Consider the following 21550-nt stretch of genomic DNA (forward strand, 5'->3'; position numbering starts at 1 on the left):
ATATAGTGCATGTCAAATAACTGTGTTATATGCTGATTTGTGTTTGTGGAGTGATCAGTGTCGGTGACCTGAATATTTTGAAAGTCCCTCCGATCCCTAAATAGTAGCCGTTGTTTGATTGGTTAAATCTATTTAACCGTCTCGCATTTGATTGGACTGTCATTGATTGCTCAAAGGTTACCTGACGCGACCTTCTACTAGGTTTTGTTAGACTCAGTGGTGGAGTGTAAAGAAATACACTGAGACGAAGTTTACTTAGACTGTGCAAAATCAAATATCACCGGAATATATATTTTTCATCTGATAATGATTAGTGTTAACGTTTTTTTCATTGTATCCGAACATACTGAAAGGCATAACGTCTAAAAATACCGATGAAAGAAGTACTTTCTCGTCGCTGGAATAACGTAGAGACACGGGCGGATCTTTCCGAATATGTCTCATCTATTAATTAACATTTTACAGTCTTTCTATCATACAGCTTATGATGAGACATGTTAAAGGGTATGATACCTGTTACCCATAGAAAAACACCTTATTAAATGTCTCAAAATATATTGGTAGCATGACTACCCGAAGATCGACAGGACAGGATATTATTTGTAAATTGTTATCACATGCCGTGTACTTTCAGTTTAATTTCCCTAGGGTATATTAGCTGATATCTCTATCCCCGAGCCGATCCTCAACCACTGTCTCCTCCATCTGTCCTGGTCTTGCTTTTGAGATGACCCCTCTCACCTGTTTCTATTTTTGTAGAAATTGTGATACCTTATGCTCGCTACATCCATAATAGGTGATTACTTTTTACATCAGCTATCTTTTACAATGAAGGAAAGTCTATTTACAAACTGGGCATTTAAAATGTGTCCTTTGTAACACTGTATCACCGCACACTAATTTGCATAAAACCATGGTATGTTCCAAAAAAGACGCTTCGGACTTTGAAAAAGCCTGCATTGCTAATTTCTGCACTGATCTTTCCACAGAAAAGTCCTTTCATTACCCGTCCTATCTTCCTACCACTGAAACTGTATTTAGGCAGATCTTTTAACAGATATTTCACGTTTTCGCACACCAACTACATAAATTGTAGAGATAAATGTGAAAAAAAAGTTTTTCCCTATTTCCGACATTACCTTACTGCTTGACAAGTATTAGATGAGCCACGACATGGCAGATGTCCCAATTTGCATATATAGGAACGCCCACCTGAACATTCCATTTGAAACAAGACGGAAACAGAACAGTTCGTTTTCCTCGTGCGTGTTGTGGTGGTGTTTTGATGCACAAAGTCACTCGACGAAATTCGTGTTAAACAATAGCGGTATTGATTTCACGCCAAGGTCAGCATGTATTGCACGTGTTAGTCGCCAATCTATCTGTAGCAACCAAGTGCACTATTCGTCCAGATTACTTGCCCCGCCTGCTTGTCACAAACGCTTTCACTGCGCTAGTTCATCTAATACTTGTCAAGTAGTATATTCATAGAATACTTTGACTTGCTTATGTAACCGGAGTGGTTTTGTATACACCACAAAGGCGAATAAGTTTTAGTAGATGTCAGCTTTTATTGGCAAACTTGAAACAGAAGGACTTGTGAAAATAAATACATTGCATTAACACACGTTTTTTTCAGATATACAACAGTACTTCATGGGGGGGACACATATGAGAATTAGCAATAAATGCTTCTCTCTCTCTCTCTCTCTCTCTATATATATATATATATATATGTGTGTGTGTGTGTGTGTGTGTGTGTGTGTGTGTGTGTGTGTGTGTGTGTGTGTAACGTTATAAATCCTATAAGGGTACTACATAATTATATACAATGCAATGTGAATGAGCCTCTCCGAGTGTATGGCACTGCGCCCCTTTGGACGTCAGAAACGTCAGCAAATATGTTTCCCACACCTGAACATAAATATAGACAACATCAATGTTGTTCAACGTCCTGCATCTGTATTACTCTACAGAACACACACTATCTATTCCAACGACTCATCTCTACATACATACATACATACATACATACATACATACAGACAGACAGACACACAGACACACAGACAGACATACAAAGTTAGGTACATTAGTTAATAGAAGTAGATACATCTGAAATATACGTACACATTATATTTACCTACACAGTAAGTTATATAACATCCCCGTGGAAATGCTGTTTAAGAATACCTGCAATACACTCACATACCACCTACACAGTAAGTTATATAACATCCCCGTGGAAATGCTGTTTAAGAATACCTGCAATACACTCACATACCACCTACACAATAAGTTATATAACATCCCCGTGGAAATGCTGTTTAAGAATACCTGCAATACACTCACATACCACCTACACAATAAGTTATATAACATCCCCGTGGAAATGCTGTTTAAGAATACCTGCAATACACTCACATACCACCTACACAGTAAATTATATAACATCCCCGTGGAAATGCTGTTTAAGAATACCTGCAATACACTCACATACCACCTACACAGTAAGTTATATAACATCCCCGTGGAAATGCTGTTTAAGAATACCTGCAATACACTCACATACCACCTACACAATAAGTTATATAACATCCCCGTGGAAATGCTGTTTAAGAATACCTGCAATACACTCACATACCACCTACACAGTAAGTTATATAACATCCCCGTGGAAATGCTGTTTAAGAATACCTGCAATACACTCACATACCACCTAGAATGACTAGGACTTAGTTATGTGGCACACAACAGATAGTTCATTTAATTTATATTTACCACACATAACATGACACATGCTTTAAAAGCAGCTAAAAAATAATCAGGTACACTAAATATGAAGACATAAAATACACCTTGCAAATATAAGCTAACCTGTGAAAAGGCTGTTTATCCTGACCAGTGACAGAGAGTCTTAAGTGGAAATGTGATTTGACCCACAACACTCTGCTTGGGAATATAAGGGGCCTGGGGCTGAGACAAGACAATAGGTGAAATGAACAACGTAAGCGCTGGGCTCACTGTGCTATTGTGAGAGTGAAGCAGGTTAGATTGAGCGGTTAAACTGAGGCTAGACTTAATGACTAAAATACAAGTTGAAATATACTTGCTAATATACATGTATACACTTAGATACTCCTACACTTCTATAACTATTCGACCCTTCGGATGAACCATACCGCGATTCTAGATACGCAAATGCTGCGACTAAAAGGCATCGCGTGCAATACGTGTAACCGTTATCAAGCAAACATGAACTCCAGTACACTTCGATAACTTAGAAAGCCACTACCTCGCCGTTCGCTGCTGATAACCCGTTAAGATCCGGGTTTGAAATTATCTTCAGTAACCCCTGCTTGTCGTAAGCGGCAACGATGGTCATGCTCGCTTGCTTGGTTGACACATGTAATCGGTTCCCAGCTGCAGAGATCTATGCTCATGTTCATCATCACTGGATTGTTTGGTCCAAAATCGATTATTTACAGACCATATACATGTAGCTGGAATTTTGCTGAGTGCGGCGAAAACCTACACTCACTCACTCGTTCCTGATAAGCAAACATGAGTGAGTGAGTGAGTTTAAGCCTTCTCAGCTTTATGAATATGGCAGTGTTTTCGATTGTGGAATGCTTGTTTATACTGAGACAAGAGACGCTGGCTGACATCCATCAACCGGCGGGACAGAAATCTTGTTCTTGTCATGAATGATCCCGATCGCACGGAATATTTGGGACGAAGTACCGTTTGGATTCATTGTTGATATGGGTTGCCTCTCGCATGACAACAGACTTGATCTTTTAACAACAAGACAAAAAGCGTCATGACAACGTTACGTCACCCAACATTCCCGACAGGCTTGAGATATATGTTTCCTAAAGTTATTCCTTTCTTCGAATCATTTCTTTCTCGAACAAAAACTTCAACTGAATTCATTTTATTATAGTTATGAGAATTAGAATTACGCTCCCTTGAACACTATAATTAGCGTCAGAAGGTCACGTTTCCTTCAGTGATCCTTTCTTTTCCTAGAAAATATTTCCTTTCCTTCAAAACTCTACTGTTTGTTGCTGTGTCATTATTTCTGTCCTTAAATATGACAGTATATCATGCGTTGTTCGTTCGTTCGTTCATTCATGCTTGTTATTTTTTCCTCTCTTTTCCATAATTCAGAATGAATGGAAAACATCAGTAACTTTGTTTGTCAAAATTAGTCTTTTCATCCAGATTTCGACTATATAAAATCAACCAACACTGTAGTCAGAAATGACTCACACGTGCTCTGAGGCGACTTTATAGCAGACCGTGACTGAATCCAAAACCAGCTAACAAAACAATAATATTAAAGTTTATTGCTACAAGGTCACGAAGGAAACTGAAGCTGTTGGAAATCGAAAAATTTCCTTAATCAGGATTATCTTTATGATGCGTGGCGGCATGTGGATTAAATTAGGACAGGAGTTGAGTTGACTATCACGCAGTCTCTGAATACATATATATATATATATTCATAGAAATAAATAAATCCATTCAAACTGAAAAAGAGACCCTGTGACATCGGAGAAAGGGGAAATCTAGACTTCATTCATTTAAAGGACTTTAGCTTAGCGGAAAGGGTTGGAAGGGGACATTACTCACGACTGCGAGAAAGACTGGGAAGAGCACAGAGCGGAGTGGAACTGTAGCAGATTAAGTAACTGTGATACCGGGACTAACAGAACTGTCATACCTGGACTAACAGAATTCTTCTGGAATTACGCTCATGAGCCTGCAAACGGAAATGAATCTGTATTTTAGTATATACATCTTCGAATATTAATGCTATATTTTAGGGATCCCTCCTGAAATAATAGCTTATCTCCCTTCAGAAGTCAACACATGGTGATGCTCTGCGTAGGTTTATACCCGTGAAGATCCTGGTTAGAACTGATCTTTATTAGCCCAGGCTTGTCGTAAGAGGCGACTAACGTAATCGGATGAATGTTCAGATTCAGGAATTTTTAAAGGGGTGTAGGGTGTCAAAGGGTTCGAACCCCCTGAACCCTCCTTGGCTCCGCCAAAGCGACAAAAATCTTAAATGTGGTCATATTGTGGTATCTTTAACCCTTTGTCCTCCCCACAGTGTACAGAGAGTACTTGGCATTTTCGACACATTTCGTTCAGGGTGGGGCTTGATTTTACCCTGCTTAAGAAGTAAAACCAAGCTTCTCCCACGAAGATGTTCAGCTTTGGCAAACATATTTCCTAACGTGTGTGACGTCAAAGTGCAGTGCGAAACACTCGCTGAGGATATTTTATACAATGTGTTGGAAATAATTATGTCAGACACTTATATGATGCCTTCTGGTTATCTTGAAATATGAACATACTGTATATACACTCATGTCTACTCTGTGACCTGGGTAATCAATAATGATTGTATTGATAATTTATGATTGTAGTATATATTGTTAAGCCTCTAAAGTATTGTTGCGTACTTTAATACTTTTTCATTTCCACGAGGTCGTCATCAATTTTTGGCCATTATGGTGACATCTACAACATCTGTTTTCTTTTGTGGTATATGCCACTCCGGTGACAGTAGCAAGAAAACTGAAATGTTGTATCAACGTACTGTCCCCGCGTGGTTTGAACCGGTGTGACATGACGCCGATAGTTTTCCCGGATTTTACCAATGTTACCAGCAAGTTACCTCCCTTGGCACATCAAGGTCGTTTCAGATCAAACTAAACAGAGACTCCAGGGACCTTTCTACTGAAACTCAGGTAAACTTTATTGTATTCTTACACATCAGACATCTCGGCATTTCTTCGTCGAATGTTCCTATCTCACTGGCTCTCGACGACCTCGAATTTGCAACGAAAATCACGTCACATTCGGCTTTCGACTGACAATCACCTGCCATAGGAAAGAAATGAAGAAAGATAATGTTCTGTCCTCACATATGTTTTCTGTACAAAAGTTTGGTTAAAGAGTTACGCAGGTACCCCACAACCCGTTCAGAAACCATAAGTACAAACTGACATGCATACCTCACCCTAAACATACATTCAGTAGATCAAAATGACACCAACATGATCTGTACGTGTATTAGTAACAAATGGCTAACTTGTAGAGTACTTGTACTGTTGTTGTCCAGGGAAATTGGTGTAAATTAATATTAAGTACTATCACCCAAAAGACTCTTAAATTTGAAATCTCGGGAGTAGTGCACTTTACCGGGCGCGCTTTTTCCGCTGTGCTGGCGGGGCTCGAACGCTCTCAGCAGGGGTCGTGGGATTCTAATTAGACTAATTAGCGGACACGCTACCTCGGGACCACCGGTGCGATCACAGTTTGTTAGTGCTCGTTTAACGGGTCATTACCCCACTAGCTCTGCGCATGCGCAGTGAATGAAAACAAGCTATTATGGTTTGTTTTCATTTACTGCGCATGCGCAGAGCTAGGCCCCGCCTACCCATTCATCAAAGCGAGAAGCCACACCTAGGCATTGTTTTCAAGATGTTGTGCAGCCAATCCAGCGAAGCTATGATATATGATGACGTTTATCGTTTGACTTTCGATTCGTGGATGGATATAATCGCATCTAAGGTTTGCCAACCCTAACCTTTACTCACTAACCCTAAGGATCTAGAAGGGGGGGTCCCTAACCCTAAAGATCTAGAAGGGGGGTCCCTAACCCTAAGGACCTAGAAGGGGGGATCCCTAACCCTAAGGATCTAGAAGGGGGTGTCCCTAACCCTAAGGATCTAGAAGCGGGGGACCCTAACCCTAAGGATCTAGAAGCAGGGGTCCCTAACCCTAAGGATCTAGAAGGGGGGTCCCTAACCCTAAGGATCTAGAAGGGGGGTCCCTAACCCTAAGGATACATCAGCGCGGTAAAGTGAGACAGTTCAGTAGCTCTACAGCGCGCTATAGCGCGCTCATTAGCGAACGCTCAGCAGTCCCGGGTCGCGCGCCCGGTAAACTGCACTCTAGCCGAAATCTCTGTCTTCATGCTGAAGGTATCCAAATGAAATTTCCTGAAGTGAACACTATGTCAACCAATGTCTCACATCAGTGAAAAAGAAAACCCTGTTGTTCATCATAATTATTTTTTACGTATAATGCTTTCAGAGTACAGCATGGCTGTGCCAGTATTTTATACACCACTCACCAAGGCCCAGCTGGGATTCTTCAGTCACCAGAAAGGACCATGTGCAGATTTTGAGATGGATTTCTTCCGATGTGCAAGTAGAGTCGGTCAGACGAAGTCTGTGACAGTCTGTAAGAAGGAGCTGGATGACTTTGCTGAATGTGCAATGAAGAAGAAGGAGGTCAGTAATTTGAGTCAATGCACTGCAAGGAACTCAGGATTTGTCTTTCTGCACAAAAGTAGGGTCCAGAGGACCACTTTTTTTCATTTTCAGTGTTCCTTGCAGGATACTGTAATGTATCTATATGGTGTAGTGTGGTGTAGGATGCAATCATTACATTCATAACAGGAAATAAATATTGTTTGTCAAGTGTTTAGTGAAGTTAATATTTGGTGTGTGCCTTTGAATGCAGCATTTTTTTTTTTTGCATCCAGTCAGTAAATTTAGGAGTACATGATGCACATTTCTGCATCACAAAAAACCCTGGACCACATTCTGAACATTTCGGACACTTTTGTCTGGTGTTTTGAGTGAGTGAGTTCAGTTTTACATCTCTTTCAGCAATATTTCGGCTATATCAAGGTATGGGATACCAGAAGTGGGCTTCACACATTGTATCCATGTGGGAAATCGAACCCAGTCTTCTATGTGATAACGGAAGGCTTTAACCTGTAGTGTACCCCACCATCCCTTTGAGCTTTGTAATTTTTTAGTTTGATCACCGAAGATCCAGTGTTAACTCCCACAGTAGTAAAAGATGTAGTGTTTGAAATTTAGTTTTGTTTTTACAGTTTTGTTTGTTTCTACCTTGTTTGGAGCATGGTGGGTGAGCTGGCTAAAATGTCAGGCTAGTAATCCAGCGAGAATGAGGTGTCATGATTGAGCCCATCTGTGACCGGGTGTGAAAAATATGGAGTCAACTATGTGTGCAGACTCACTTTTTCAGTGTTCTCAAGACCCATAGTTTACAGTACACAACCCTGTGCACTTAAGAGAACCCACAAAAGCATTGGTATATGACCAGATGGTGGCCACATAAATACGTGCATACACCAAGTTGCAGATACAGCAATGTGAAGTAAACCTGGACAAAGTACTGTGACCATGTGCCCCGGTCCACCCAGCTGTGTATGGGTACCTCGTTAGGATGAGAAAATCACAGTAACTCAGCGTGCCTAGTGGCTGCAAGAGTTGTATACTCACCAGGGAGTTGAGATTGATAATATGATGTGCTGTTTAGAATGACATGCAATGATCGGGGGAAAAATACCACCGCCTTCAGCAAGGATATATTTGCTTTATAATTTATTATAAATATCCTACCCTACCTAAAACTGTTTAACAGGTAGTTGTCATCTGTGAAATAGTGAAAGTCAAGATGGAAATGTCAAAAGACCTTCCTGAACTTTACTCATCTCAAACAAGCAGATGACTTTTTTAACTCTAGTGTTTTCCCACATTATTATTCACACTTGTTAGTTTTCTTTGAGAATTCATTTCTCCTCCCTTCGGGCCAGTCTATTGGGATGTGCACAAGTTTACACTTTGTCTTTTTTACTGTAGTACCCCAACTGTGTCACACATCCCATAAGTTTACAAGAGTGGTAATTTCGTCTTACTTGCAGTAGGTGACACATACTTCACTGCAGTAGGGATAAGATATCCGATGCCTTTAATTTCATGAGGAGATAAATACTAGTAAGCATGTTGTGAAGGATACATTGAGTATCGGTGCACAATATTGTGAGAAAATTATTATTTTTCATGCTCTAGAATGGGAAATTGGAACTTTTTAATCTCTGAGAATAAAAATATTTTATCTCTTTGTGGACAATTATGAAATATGAAGTATTCATGTTCTACATGTAAATAAATTTATGCAATAATGTCAAGAACCTCATTATTTAATGACAAAATGGCATACTGTAATTCTATAAATTTCATAATTAACAAAATAGAATCCCTGACTATGCATCATAATTTTGAGGTTGCTGTCATGAGAACCATTAGATGTATGTTTAGGGACTAGTGTAGAAAATAGGATCGACATGTACAGTTATTGTTAATTACTGTCAAACACTGAAGTTCCTAATATATCACAATACATATCGCAATACAAGTGCCTGAATAGCAATATATTGCAACACAATTTGTTTGCCAATAGACAGCCCTAATTTTCACTCTACTTTGAAAGAAGGGAGACAACTGAGTTTGAGTTTTGTTTTGTGTTGATGATTTTAATGAAATACCTAGAGCAGTTATGCAGAGATTCCAACCCTATTTTAGTCCAGTGTGTAATACTGGAAGCAAAAAAGTGTGATTTGGATCTAAAAGGTGTAATACATGTCTTCCAGTTGTTTTGACATGGTGCACATTTTCACAGAAGGAATACTCAAGACAGAAATACTTGACTTCCACATGGTGCATATTTTCACAGAAGGAATACTCAAGACAGAAATACTTGACTTCCACATGGTGCATATTTTCACAGAAGGAATACTCTAGACAGAAATACTTGACTTCCACATGGTGCATATTTTCACAGAAGGAATACTCTAGACAGAAATACTTGACTTCCACATGGTGCATATTTTCACAGAAGGAATACTCAAGACAGAAATACTTGACTTCCACATGGTGCATATTTTCACAGAAGGAATACTCTAGACAGAAATACTTGACTTCCACATGGTGCATATTTTCACAGAAGGAATACTCTAGACAGAAATACTTGACTTCCACATGGTGCATATTTTCACAGAAGGAATACTCTAGACAGAAATACTTGACTTCCACATGGTGCATATTTTCACAGAAGGAATACTCAAGACAGAAATACTTGACTTCCACATGGTGCATATTTTCACAGAAGGAATACTCTAGACAGAAATACTTGACTTCCACATGGTGCATATTTTCACAGAAGGAATACTCTAGACAGAAATACTTGACTTCCACATGGTGCATATTTTCACAGAAGGAATACTCAAGACAGAAATACTTGACTTCCACATGGTGCATATTCACTAAAGGAAGACTGTAGACAAAAATGCATGTGACCACTCATTATGAAGTTCCGTGCATCAAAAATTGTTGGTTGTGTGACACGAAATAGTTTAATGTCTCCCAAGTTAACTGGAATGATGCAGAGTAAGCAATTCTTATCAGTGTAAGGCCATTTTTTAACACCTGCACAGTGTGTTACAAAACATTTCCCTGTGAGATCGTATCCACGTTTTTGATTTTCGTAAAACAAGTAGAAAAGTGTAATGCACTGGTTAAGTGTAATGGCATAATTTAATGGTCAAAATCATAATAATTATGCCCAAAGCCTAAGGGATGGCTTTTCTTTGTAATGATATGACAAGGCTGTGATATTTTACTTCTCATGATAATACAGTTTGATATTCAAATCCCAATACAGTACTTCTATCACAAAGGTCAAATCATCTCCCTTTCTGCAGGTGAATCACAACCCTGAATCATTGTTTAAAGTTTTGGTCATCTCAGATGAGATAATGTCAAGGAGAAACATTGAGCTTGGGGCTACTATGAAGATTCTGTTATCTATAGTCAAACTAAGCTATGAAGATTCTGTTATCTATAGTCAAGCTAAGCTATGAACATTCTGTTATCTTGAGTCAAGCTAAGCTATGAAGATTCTGTTATCTAGAGTCAAGCTAAGCTATGAACATTCTGTTATCTTGAGTCAAGCTAAGCTATGAACATTCTGTCATCTATAGTCAACAAGAAAATACTTGAGAATTGGAATTAACTGCTTCTTGAACAGTTATATTTCACCTTTCTTACCTATACAGTGGAAGCTGTCAAAATCAGTGTCTGTCCAATCCGGCAAGTTGTCAACAATGGCATAAAATCTCAGTCCTGTCTGTGGCTTGTACATATGTCATCAGCTCTACAATCTGGCACATTGTCTAAACCGGATTATTTCTTCAGTCCCAATGAGCGCTGGTTTAGACAGCTTTCAGTGTATGTGTATATGGACCTTGCATACATTGCAATACAGCTGGTAATGAATACATTGTATCATGAGCATGAGCACTGTATTGCAGTATATTGTTACACAACCAGTAATTACCAGTATACACCTCACAACATACTACGTTAGTGGAAGATGTTTTCATGTGGCCCATCTGTTTCAGTTTGAGCGGTATGTGATCATGCAGAAGGAGAGAAAGAAGCAAGGTCGACCTTATGCTCCAACACCGGCTCCGGACGTAGCAGGAATCATAAACTGATGGAGCTGATCTTGTTAGCATGTTGAATGTTTGCCTGTTGTATAGAATGTGAAAAATACTGGAAATAAATGAATATGAGACATAAACACCTGTCATGGTCTTAACTAAGAAATTGTATTGTTCAGAGTGAGTGAGTTTAAATATACCAACACTATCTTGGCAGGGGGTAATCAGAAATGGGCCTCAAACATTCCCCTGTGGGGCTATTCCACCCCACTGTTTTCAGGGACATGACTGACACCATGGTGTAAGGTTCTACTTGTTGTCATGATACCACTTGTTGCCATGATGCCAGGTGTTGCTAGAACTTGCTGAGAACCACAGAATGACAAGTTAGGCACTACGTGTTTTGTGGGACTAACTGCCACAACCACAGAATGTCATTTATATCAGGGAGGTTATCAATGAGTGAATACACCACTTTTAGCAATATACAACAGTGTAAGGGCAGGGGGCTCCAGAAAAGGTGAGGTCAAAGTGAGTGAGTTATATAAGGTCTACAGACTGGAGTTTACTACAGCCTCATTATCACACCAAACAGCCTGATAACATGATACTTGTTATTAGCCAGCCTGGTGATATGCATAATGGGAATAGAACAGGAACTTATAGGCTTGGAGTTTGTGTTATCATAAGGCATGAGAGGTGTGAAACTGCACCATAGTATCTATATTCTCTCAGCATGGGTGCTGCTATTACAAAACAGCGAGAGACACATGCAGGCACAGTCAGCACACTGGCAGATCAACAAAGGAAAAGTGTGTGCATGTTGGGCAGAGGGAGGTCATCTGCCTGTGTACCTCACATTGTCAACCGGTTAAAAATAAAAGCAACATTTAAAAAAGACTAGCACTGTTGCGACAATAGTTTTATTTGTTATAAAGATATAAAACAACAACACACATTCAATTCATTTAATAGTAATCATAGATTGAGTTTAGGCCGAGTGTATGGAAGGTGTGTGGGAATTATATGTGTCACCTTCTGTATTGTGAATAACACCTGCTGCTTCGTTAGGTGAACTGTTGGGAGTATTTCGAGGACACGCACGCACGCACGCACGCACGCACGCACGCACGCACGCACGCACGCACGCACGCACGCACGCACGCACGCACGCACGCACGCACGCACGCACGCACGCACGCACGCACGCACGCACGCACGCACGCACGCACGCACGCACGCACGCACGCACGCACGCACGCACGCACGCACGCACGCACGCACGCACGCACGCACGCACGCACATGCTGGACATCATATGTGATCCTTTAAAAGTTGTATTAGATCAAATCAATCGTAATTAGTCTATCATTTAACTATGTAAAAATGTTATCAGCAATGTTGAGGTTGATGCAGTTGAAGGCGATTCTTATCCGATTCTGACTTAGAGCTCCGCCTTTGTACCATCCCTGTGGGGAGTTTGAACGAGGCATTTGAAGGGGGAGGTAAGTCTTAAATTCACAAAAGGGAGGTAACTGATGCTAGTATTTCGTAGAAGGGGTAAGGATGGCGGCGAGTTCGGATAGAGACGAGGAAGGCGAGTCGGCAAGGTTGTTGACATTTCTTGATGAGGCAGAGAAGCGAGTGGAGAGTTTCCGGACACAGGCTGTGTATCTGATGCAGGAGAGAGCGAGTTTGTTGACAGTCCTTCAACAACTGAAGGAAGAGAGTCTGAAATGTTCATTGTCCGAGGGTAAGATCGTAAAGAAAAATGAAAGTAACCGTACTGTCATCAAGTTGCGTTTGAATAATCAACAATCTGTGTGATTTCTTTAGCCAACAACAATATTAGACTACATAGAATATGAGAATGCAGAGTAAGACCTGTCATTCTGTAACAAGTTGGCGTAATAGTGACATTAGTGATAGAATTCCCCAAAGGAAACTGATCACTGATACAGTGATAGTGACAGGGCTAGCTTAGAACGACTACTTTTGCTACGAGTTGGTATGGAATTTACAATATTTGTGTACAAGAGCGCGATAAACGTTTAAGGACGAATCAAAATGAGTACTGGCTGTCCAGTTCCCATTATGCTAAAGAAAATCAGTTTTCCTTCATATTAGCCAAGAGCTGTGATGCATGGACCTATACAGTTGTGTGCAGTGTCAGACAGATTCTCAAGTGGTCAGATAGAAATCACCAACCTGCCAGCCCCAGTGTCTGACTGAATATTTCACAATGTCACATTTGTGTGAAGTTGTTATTTGTGGCATGTGACACTTGTTTGCTGTTTATAAATCTTATGTTTGTTATCATATAATGTTAAAAATTTCAATGTCAGTTATAAAAAATGTTAAATATATAATGTTCGTTTAACTTAATTCTGTGGGTTGTGTGAATTTCCAGTGGGTCAGACAGACATCCGAAACTTACAGGACCCAATGTCCTGTTACTTTGAAACACCATCGTGAACACTGGTTATGTGACTATATTTATGTATATATGACTGTGCAGGACTACATCACGGTCAGGGTCTGATCCGAGGCTCTCAGTTAATTGACATCACCTTTAAAGCAGCATCAGTTAAAATGCAGTTTTATAGGATATTGGGAATTAATAAAGTTGTACTATTCCTATGATGTCTATCTTCTGTCAGCTGTGATTACTGCTGACCTCAGTATCAGTTTTCCAAGGTTTGATAACACATTTGAATAGAAGAACAAAATTTAGCTGGAACGTCCTTGCAATTTACTTGTTCCTTCCATGATGTGATGGACATTTGAATTCCATTGAACATGTTGAATGATATTTATGGCGTTGTTCATCAGGTGATCGACAGCAGTTCCTTGCCAACATAGATCGTCTCCGGAAGCGATCCAAGTCGGCCACTATTGAGGTGAATACAGTCCGAAATGAAACACAGGAGGAAGCCCTGGTTAAGATCAATGAGATTCTGGACAGATTACAGTGTGAGTTCAAGGAACAGCCTGAGAAGTGTTGGAAACAGCTTCAGGTTTACTACAACACATGCCTGGCAGAGAGTAGTGGGGCAGTGGATCTACGCTTCCAGAACCTCTTGCTTGACTGCACTGTGGATGATCAGAAGAACCTCAGACGGAAACTGGACCACTGGCTAAGGAACCACGATTTCAAGTCGAATGGAAAATTATAGTGCGTGCATATGTGAATGATTAAAAGCACCTTGGTAAAAAAATTGAACATCTGACTTAGGATACAGGAGATCATTTCAGTGGGAAGATTATAGCAGTTTGTGTGAGTACTAGTAAATGATTAAAATGACCTTGCCAAAACATCAAACAGCTTATTAAGCAGGTTGTGAGTGTAAATAATTAAAAGGACGTCTGCCATAGATGAAACTGCTGAAACAGGATCAGAGGGATCATATCAAGTGAGAGATTATGACAAATAGATGGATAACTGGATAAAAGGCAGTTGGACAGCTGCTATTTTATGACAGTTTGTTTGTCTGGACACTGAATGAGCAGAGATACCAATCTCAAAATGTTGCAAATGGTAGCTTCGAGGATCAAAATTAGTAGTTTGACCATAAAATTACAAGTCAACTAAATACTTAAAATCCTAAAGGATTCTGAGAAAGATGATATGATACTAATCAAGAGCGAAGCTCTATTTTCACTTATGTCCAACAGCACATTTCCAAAGTATCAGCATAACATTTCTAGTGCAGTCATATTTGTGTAGTTTGAACCTAAGATTTATAGAGACTATGATAAAATCGTAGAGTTTGTCATATCTGAACAAGGGTTTTTATGGTGAAACAGTGCATGACTTACTGTCAAGTGATACACTACATACAAAAATGGACGTTCACTATGTTGAGGAGGCATTCTGTCATCAGAGATTAATCATCTTCAGATACACATGCACAAAATACAGTATTGGGAAATTAATTTCCTCACCATGTTGCATGTCACTGTGTTATATATTCTTGCATCATACTAGTTGACACATATGATCAGTTTCCAGCTGGGCTATTCGATGCTCATGCTGTGAATAATTGGATTGTCTGGTACAGCAGTGTTCACGAATAGTGTCTGACCCTCTGACAAATCCGGCAGATTTGCCAATGGTCAGACAGAAGCCCCCAACCTGCTGGCCCCAGTGTCTGACTGAATATGTCACAACAACTTTGTCTGAAGTTGTTATTTGTGGCATGTGACACTTGTTCACTGTTTCTAAATTTATGTTTATAATGTTTGTCATTATATAATGTTAATAATTTCAAAGCTAATAATGAGAAATGTTAAATCTGATAATGTGTGTTAAATTTTATTCTGTGGGTCCTGTGAATTTTCAGTGGGTTAGGCAGACATCTGAAACTTACAGGACCCAATGTCCTGTTACTGTGAAACACCATTCGTTAACACTGTACAGACTTGATTATTTACAGACCGCCACCATTTAGCTGAAAACTATCTGTAGAAAAAATTTAAACTGCACTGCACCGCACCTCACTCACTCACTCACTCTCATGGCATGGATGATTATGACGTGCATGTATTCTTTGAATCATTACATCCTAATTGAACAATTAACTTGGGACCAAGCACTTATTCAGCTGCAGATAATGGCAGTCTTCTGGACCACCGCAGAAATGTTCTCATGTACAAATAGTTCACTAAACTGTTTTGGTAATGGACATCAAATCAATAGGGAAGGATACAGCTTTTTTATGAAGGTGGGTGCACATTATTGAGAAAACAGGGGATGCACACTTCATTTTCAATCGAGTTACAATGGTCATTTAACAAAATTTCAGGACAAGGGGGTGGGGGGTTGGTGATACACACCCCTGCACACCCCCTCTGGATCCGCCTGTGGTCCTCAGGCTTAGCATATTTAGTTTAAATTGCTTATACTATATCATGAGATTCAAATGTGACTTTCTTAACCTTTGATGAATCTATTTCAAGCAGCTGAAGGATTTGATATTTCATAGCATCCAATAATCCATTTTGCATGTTATAACAACGTTGTTTGAAGCTGACACTTTTGCACATGCTCCCATGTCTGTGGTTAGATTCAGGTGCACCTTTCTTAGACTATGTACTGGCTAGTGACCAGTTATTGCCAACACCTGGCTGTAGTGCTTGAGAACAGAGAAGACAGCTTGATTTGTACTTTCATAGTATGTCACACATTGACACATCATTGAAGTGATAGGCTATGAGAGTTACAATCACACTGTCTTTGCAAGTGCTACAGCCAGGTTTTGGCGGTAGCTGGTACTTTGCTATAACTTGTCAGGAGTCAGTATGGTTTTTCCTGTTTCCGATTGTCTGGTCTGAATTCACAGCTTTAAACATATTTTTAAGATCAGAAATGATTGTATGTTTCAAGTACATAAAAACCTGCTTTATGATGGAGTGCACATATATCTGTTGCCTTCCACCTCTGTTCTTTCTTCATTGTGTTCCCTTCAGATTTATAAGGGGAGATCACTCTGTGTGTTCACCAAGTATTATGTAAAAATTATAGTGATTAAATTGCAGCCTGCACTAAAACAAGATTTTGGTTAAGCCCGATGATGTTTTATCCCAAATTTCACGTTGTTACTGACCCAATTCTTTTAAAATTTTGTTCATGAATTCCCTGAAAGGATGCTCTGTTTTTCATGCACATAATACTCCAAATACATTTTCTCCAAGATATTAACTCTTTCCATTCAAAAGACAAGCTGTTACATTTGAAAGGTCATAACCCTTCAATATGAGTCTATGTTTAGCAACATGACCCTTACTTACAAGGGACGTGATATCTTGTATCCATGGCTACAGCTGTTGACATGGAACATTCATGACTGGTACAACATCAAGACGTTTTTTCAAAACGTCTTTATTCACTTTCAATAAAGTATTTCAGACCGAAAGGGAAAAAATCAGGCCGTCTGTAGCTTGGAAACACTGAAAAATGCAGGTTTTTGTTTTTTTCTGAAAGGGGAAACATAACTGATCTTACAATCAAACGTCAAGCATCTTAATAGCTACTCTCATCATTACAAATGGCTGATAGAAGTTAGTTTGCAGTCATAAACAATTTTCAATGACCAGCCATTTATCGCTGTGTGGTCACCGAATGTCAAGATCATGTAGAAAATGGTTTTGACAAGGGGAGATAATCTAGTAAATCCTAAAATATACACTGTCACTAGGTACACGATTGCATTTGAAGGACGAGAATACACGCCTAAAGAACTGTGAAATATGTGAAGTAAGAGTAGACAAGTTATCACATCGCTCATATGGAAGCATTGCAAGAAACATAACGTCTCTTCCTTCAAATTCAGAGACTATAGTTGGCAAAATCTGGTCATATGCAAGGGTTGTAGATGACTTGACATAATATCATGTCCTTGGGATATATACATGTATGCAGTTGTGAAAAGTTTTCGTCTTATAGAAACAGTTCAATCTTCTACTTGAGAAAATGCTTTACTCAAGAAAACACAGTATTAGTTTTTCCCTTTTTTATATTTTTGTCATAATACGTCTTAGCAAACCTATATATGTGTTCCCAAATAGTCTTTATTGTTGTTCACCAAACAAATATGCCTGCTTCATTTGTTTCCATGAACATGAACTGACATTCCACACGTCCCGTCAATGTCATTGCTAAATTGAAGTCACAGTCTCAAACAGTCTCTCATTTGGTGCAGCATATTTGTGGTAAACTGACTAGACCTTGTCCACTAGGCATAGTATTTTGCCATTAAAGTGTGGCTCAGACGAAGCTGTGGCTGCTGTGATTGGGTCAAGGATGCTTATCGTCATCATTTACTAGTATATTGGACATCCAAATTCTATTCCAGTCAGGCATGAAACTGTGGAGTCCTTCTGCTAATGTTGAATGTGCAGGAGTAAGGTTAGGTAGTTTTCAGTACAGTGGCAGCTGATCTTAAGAACCCAAGTTGATCTCTTTGTTTCCAGCTACTGGAGATGTGATTCATCACTGGTGTTAGAAGTAGGGATGAGTCTTTACAGGTGTTAGATGAAGAAGTAACATACTGTCTCAATTGTCAGTACGTTTTAATCCATCTTGTCCAAACTTAAGTGAGTAATCCAAGGATCAAAATGTTGCTATATTGGTAACAGTCCTAACACCATAACCAGCAGCTGAACTGTCAATCAGAAGAGGGAGAGATCTCCCACTCTGAACAAACACAGATCAGTTCCATGAGTGTAATAGTTGAGATCAAAGAAGGGAGATCAGGCTCTCAGGCTACACTTTCTATGAAGTGTACTCATTGTCCTCTCAATGATGTGATACCAGTATATACTTGTTGATATTTGCGTTTTGTGTTGATCGTTAAGCATGGTAAGATGAAAATGCATGTTTTCACTGTGATCAATTAACAGAGATATTTTTTGTTTTATGTTTTTCATTGACATATTGATGATAACATGAAGTGGGGGATGACACATTTAGCACGTCATGGTATAATAGAATTATAGGTAATAATCGATTTCAAGGAAAGTTACATTTACATTGTCCATCTTCCTTCATGGCATGGTACTGAAATATGAGTATGTTCACACATCACTTTGTGTATTAGAAAGAAAATAACATTCCTCCTTATGCGTGTATTTGAGCACCATCCCTATTTTCATATTAACGAAACAAGCAAATATAATTTCTTAGCTTTGGTGATAAAATACCTTGTTCCCATACTGTTGCCAAACATGGCTACCAATCAAGTCTATTCATTATCAATGTTAAATTGGTTCTTGTTATGAATATGATACGGCTGAAATATTGCTCGTGATGAGAGATATTAACTCACTCACTCAATCACGTCAATGGTAAGTCCTTTATTTTGCTCTGTATTTTTGGATCAGGGACTTTGTTGTTTTCTCAGAATTGGTAATCATAAATACAATTCCCAAACAAATTAAGACACTAAATCCCATCCATTCTTTTTGGAAGGAGAAACCCAAGTAGGTGAGTTAATGTTTTTTATTGTTTTGACAAATGTCCACATTGTTTCTGGTCATGATGTGCAGACAGACATTTTGTGAATGGTTTAGTATACAAGTGTTTATCTGTATGTATAAGTGAGGTTCAGATGATGTAACTTGTAGTTTATTCATTCAGTAACATATGCCAAAAAATAAAAAATTGCCTTATTGCCAATACTGTTCTTAAAAATATCCATGGCTTTTCAAGAGATGTATGTACCATTTTAAGAGATGCCCATACTGTTACATTAGATATCCATACTGTTTTGAGAGATGAAGTTGTTTAAAGTCTTGTACATGTATTCATGTTTGAAGAGATATCTGTAGTGTTTCAAGATATGTACAAAGATATTTCAATACTGTTCAAAGATATGTCAAAGATATGTCAATACTGTTCAAATATATGTCAATACTGTTCAAAGATATGTCAATACTGTTTTGTACTGTCCAGACTTGATAATGTGGAGGATGTCAAATTGTTTGTTTATTTCAGAGTGTGACATTATGCAACAAGCAATTAATATTGATTGCTCTTCATTGTACTGATTCCAAATCCAGTTTCAGACTCTTTGTGTTTATAGTGACCAGTTTGTAAATCCTTGTATCTCACAGGATAACTGATTTTCCCTGAGAACTGGGGTAATGTTTAAAAAAAAAGACATGGCATTGAAAGAATGACACAACATCATTTGACAGCTATTTTATCTGAATATGTGATGCAACACGTTTTGACAGTTATTTTATCAGAATATTGATTCTGTTCTTTTAAGTATTTGGGAAGGTTTTGGGTTTGTTTTCTTTTTTCTTTTTTTAAAAATGACCTTGCATATTGTCACTATGAACAAGTCCACCACAGTATAGTTCTTTACCCATTTGTAAAAAGACTCAAATATTTTACTTTTATTTTAGTATTTGTTGTTTTGGTTCTTTTTTCTAGTTTCATATTGCAACTATATGAATAATGCTTGAAGACCCGGTTCCAAGTATAGCCCTCACATGGTTCCAGTCAGTGAGGATTACCCTCATTTGTTTACATTTGTGTTGAAGTGTTCAGAATGGTAGAATTTAGAAGTATTTATTGGCAGCAGATTTTTCATATTTCTCATATTTCATTGCCTTCAATTTATTTTGTTGCAAATGAATTATAACCAATCTTGAAATCTTGTTGGCACATACATTAATAAAACATATCAATAAATCAACAGCTGTTTTCAGTCCATGCTGACAAAGATTTCAGGTTTATAATTTTAATCGTAAGATTGTTTAGCCCAGTTATTTACAGGCTGATTGGAATACGGATGCTCTTGTCAAAGCATGAACGACCCACTGCTCGCATTAACTTGAAGGCGTGAATGTTGCGAGTTTGAAGCGCTCGTAAAATGGAATATTTCTCGCCTGGATACTATTTCCAGCGTTTGAACTTCATCACAAGTTACACCAATATACCTTTGTCTGTAGTTAAACTGTGTTTGCTGGAACAATATCATGAGAGATTTGGATTCACTACGTTTGTGAAACCACAGAATATGTGTAATTCTGACAGAATTATATAAAACTAGGTTTGAATCAAGGGTCTGGAACACCTCAGGTATTCTGTATCTGCGCGTCTCAGACTGACCCAGACGACCGAATTTACATTCCCACCAAGGCATCATGGACGTCACATCAAACTGATGTCGACTGTTTACTGAACATGGTAGAGTTTTACCGTGATTATCTGTCTTATCTGTAAATATATGTTGTGCCTGATTGTCTGTTGTGTGGGCGATTATCTGGTATGTCTGTCGTGTTTCCGCACTCGTGTATTCCAACTACATGGTAGTCGCGGATCGGACTGGAAAATCCAGTCATGCCATCGTATCCAAACTGAATAGATTGATGTTCATGATGTTGATCACGACATTGACTCTATTATTTAGACCGCCGCCACATATTGCCGATTGCTGCAATGAAAAGAAAACACAATCAGACAAACAAACAAACAAACAGACAAATAAACCAGTTTGACTGAAACATCGGAGGACCGCCCTACGCAATGGAACAGATGAGATGCAGAATTGAAGTCGGGGAGCCTGACCACCCGATCCCGTTAGTCACTTCATAGGAGCTCCTCAATTGTTTCTCAGAACAAGAATGGACCCGCGAATAACAGGTCTCGACCGGATCTTTCCGGAATTATTGTCTAAGGACTGTATTAAGTAGTTACAG

At 38.9% G+C, this 21550-nt stretch overlaps 2 protein-coding genes across 2 annotated transcripts; both read left to right on the forward strand.

The window, feature by feature from the left end:
- Positions 1-5673: 5673 nt before the first annotated feature.
- Positions 5674-11481, forward strand: LOC137290824 (NADH dehydrogenase [ubiquinone] iron-sulfur protein 5-like). Its single transcript, XM_067821966.1, has 3 exons — positions 5674-5765; positions 7117-7316; positions 11300-11481. Exons 2-3 carry the CDS (start codon positions 7125-7127, stop codon positions 11393-11395), a joined length of 288 nt encoding a protein of 95 aa, XP_067678067.1. The 5' UTR covers positions 5674-5765; positions 7117-7124; the 3' UTR covers positions 11396-11481.
- Positions 11482-12904: 1423 nt separating this feature from the next.
- LOC137290668 (BAG family molecular chaperone regulator 2-like) lies at positions 12905-18947 on the forward strand. The gene is made up of 2 exons (XM_067821748.1): positions 12905-13094; positions 14174-18947. Exons 1-2 carry the CDS (start codon positions 12908-12910, stop codon positions 14515-14517), a joined length of 531 nt encoding a protein of 176 aa, XP_067677849.1. The 5' UTR covers positions 12905-12907; the 3' UTR covers positions 14518-18947.
- Positions 18948-21550: the final 2603 nt, after the last annotated feature.

The sequence above is a fragment of the Haliotis asinina genome, chromosome 7 (genome assembly GCF_037392515.1).
Source record: "Haliotis asinina isolate JCU_RB_2024 chromosome 7, JCU_Hal_asi_v2, whole genome shotgun sequence".
In the NCBI taxonomy this organism is placed as follows: Eukaryota; Metazoa; Mollusca; class Gastropoda; order Lepetellida; family Haliotidae; genus Haliotis; species Haliotis asinina.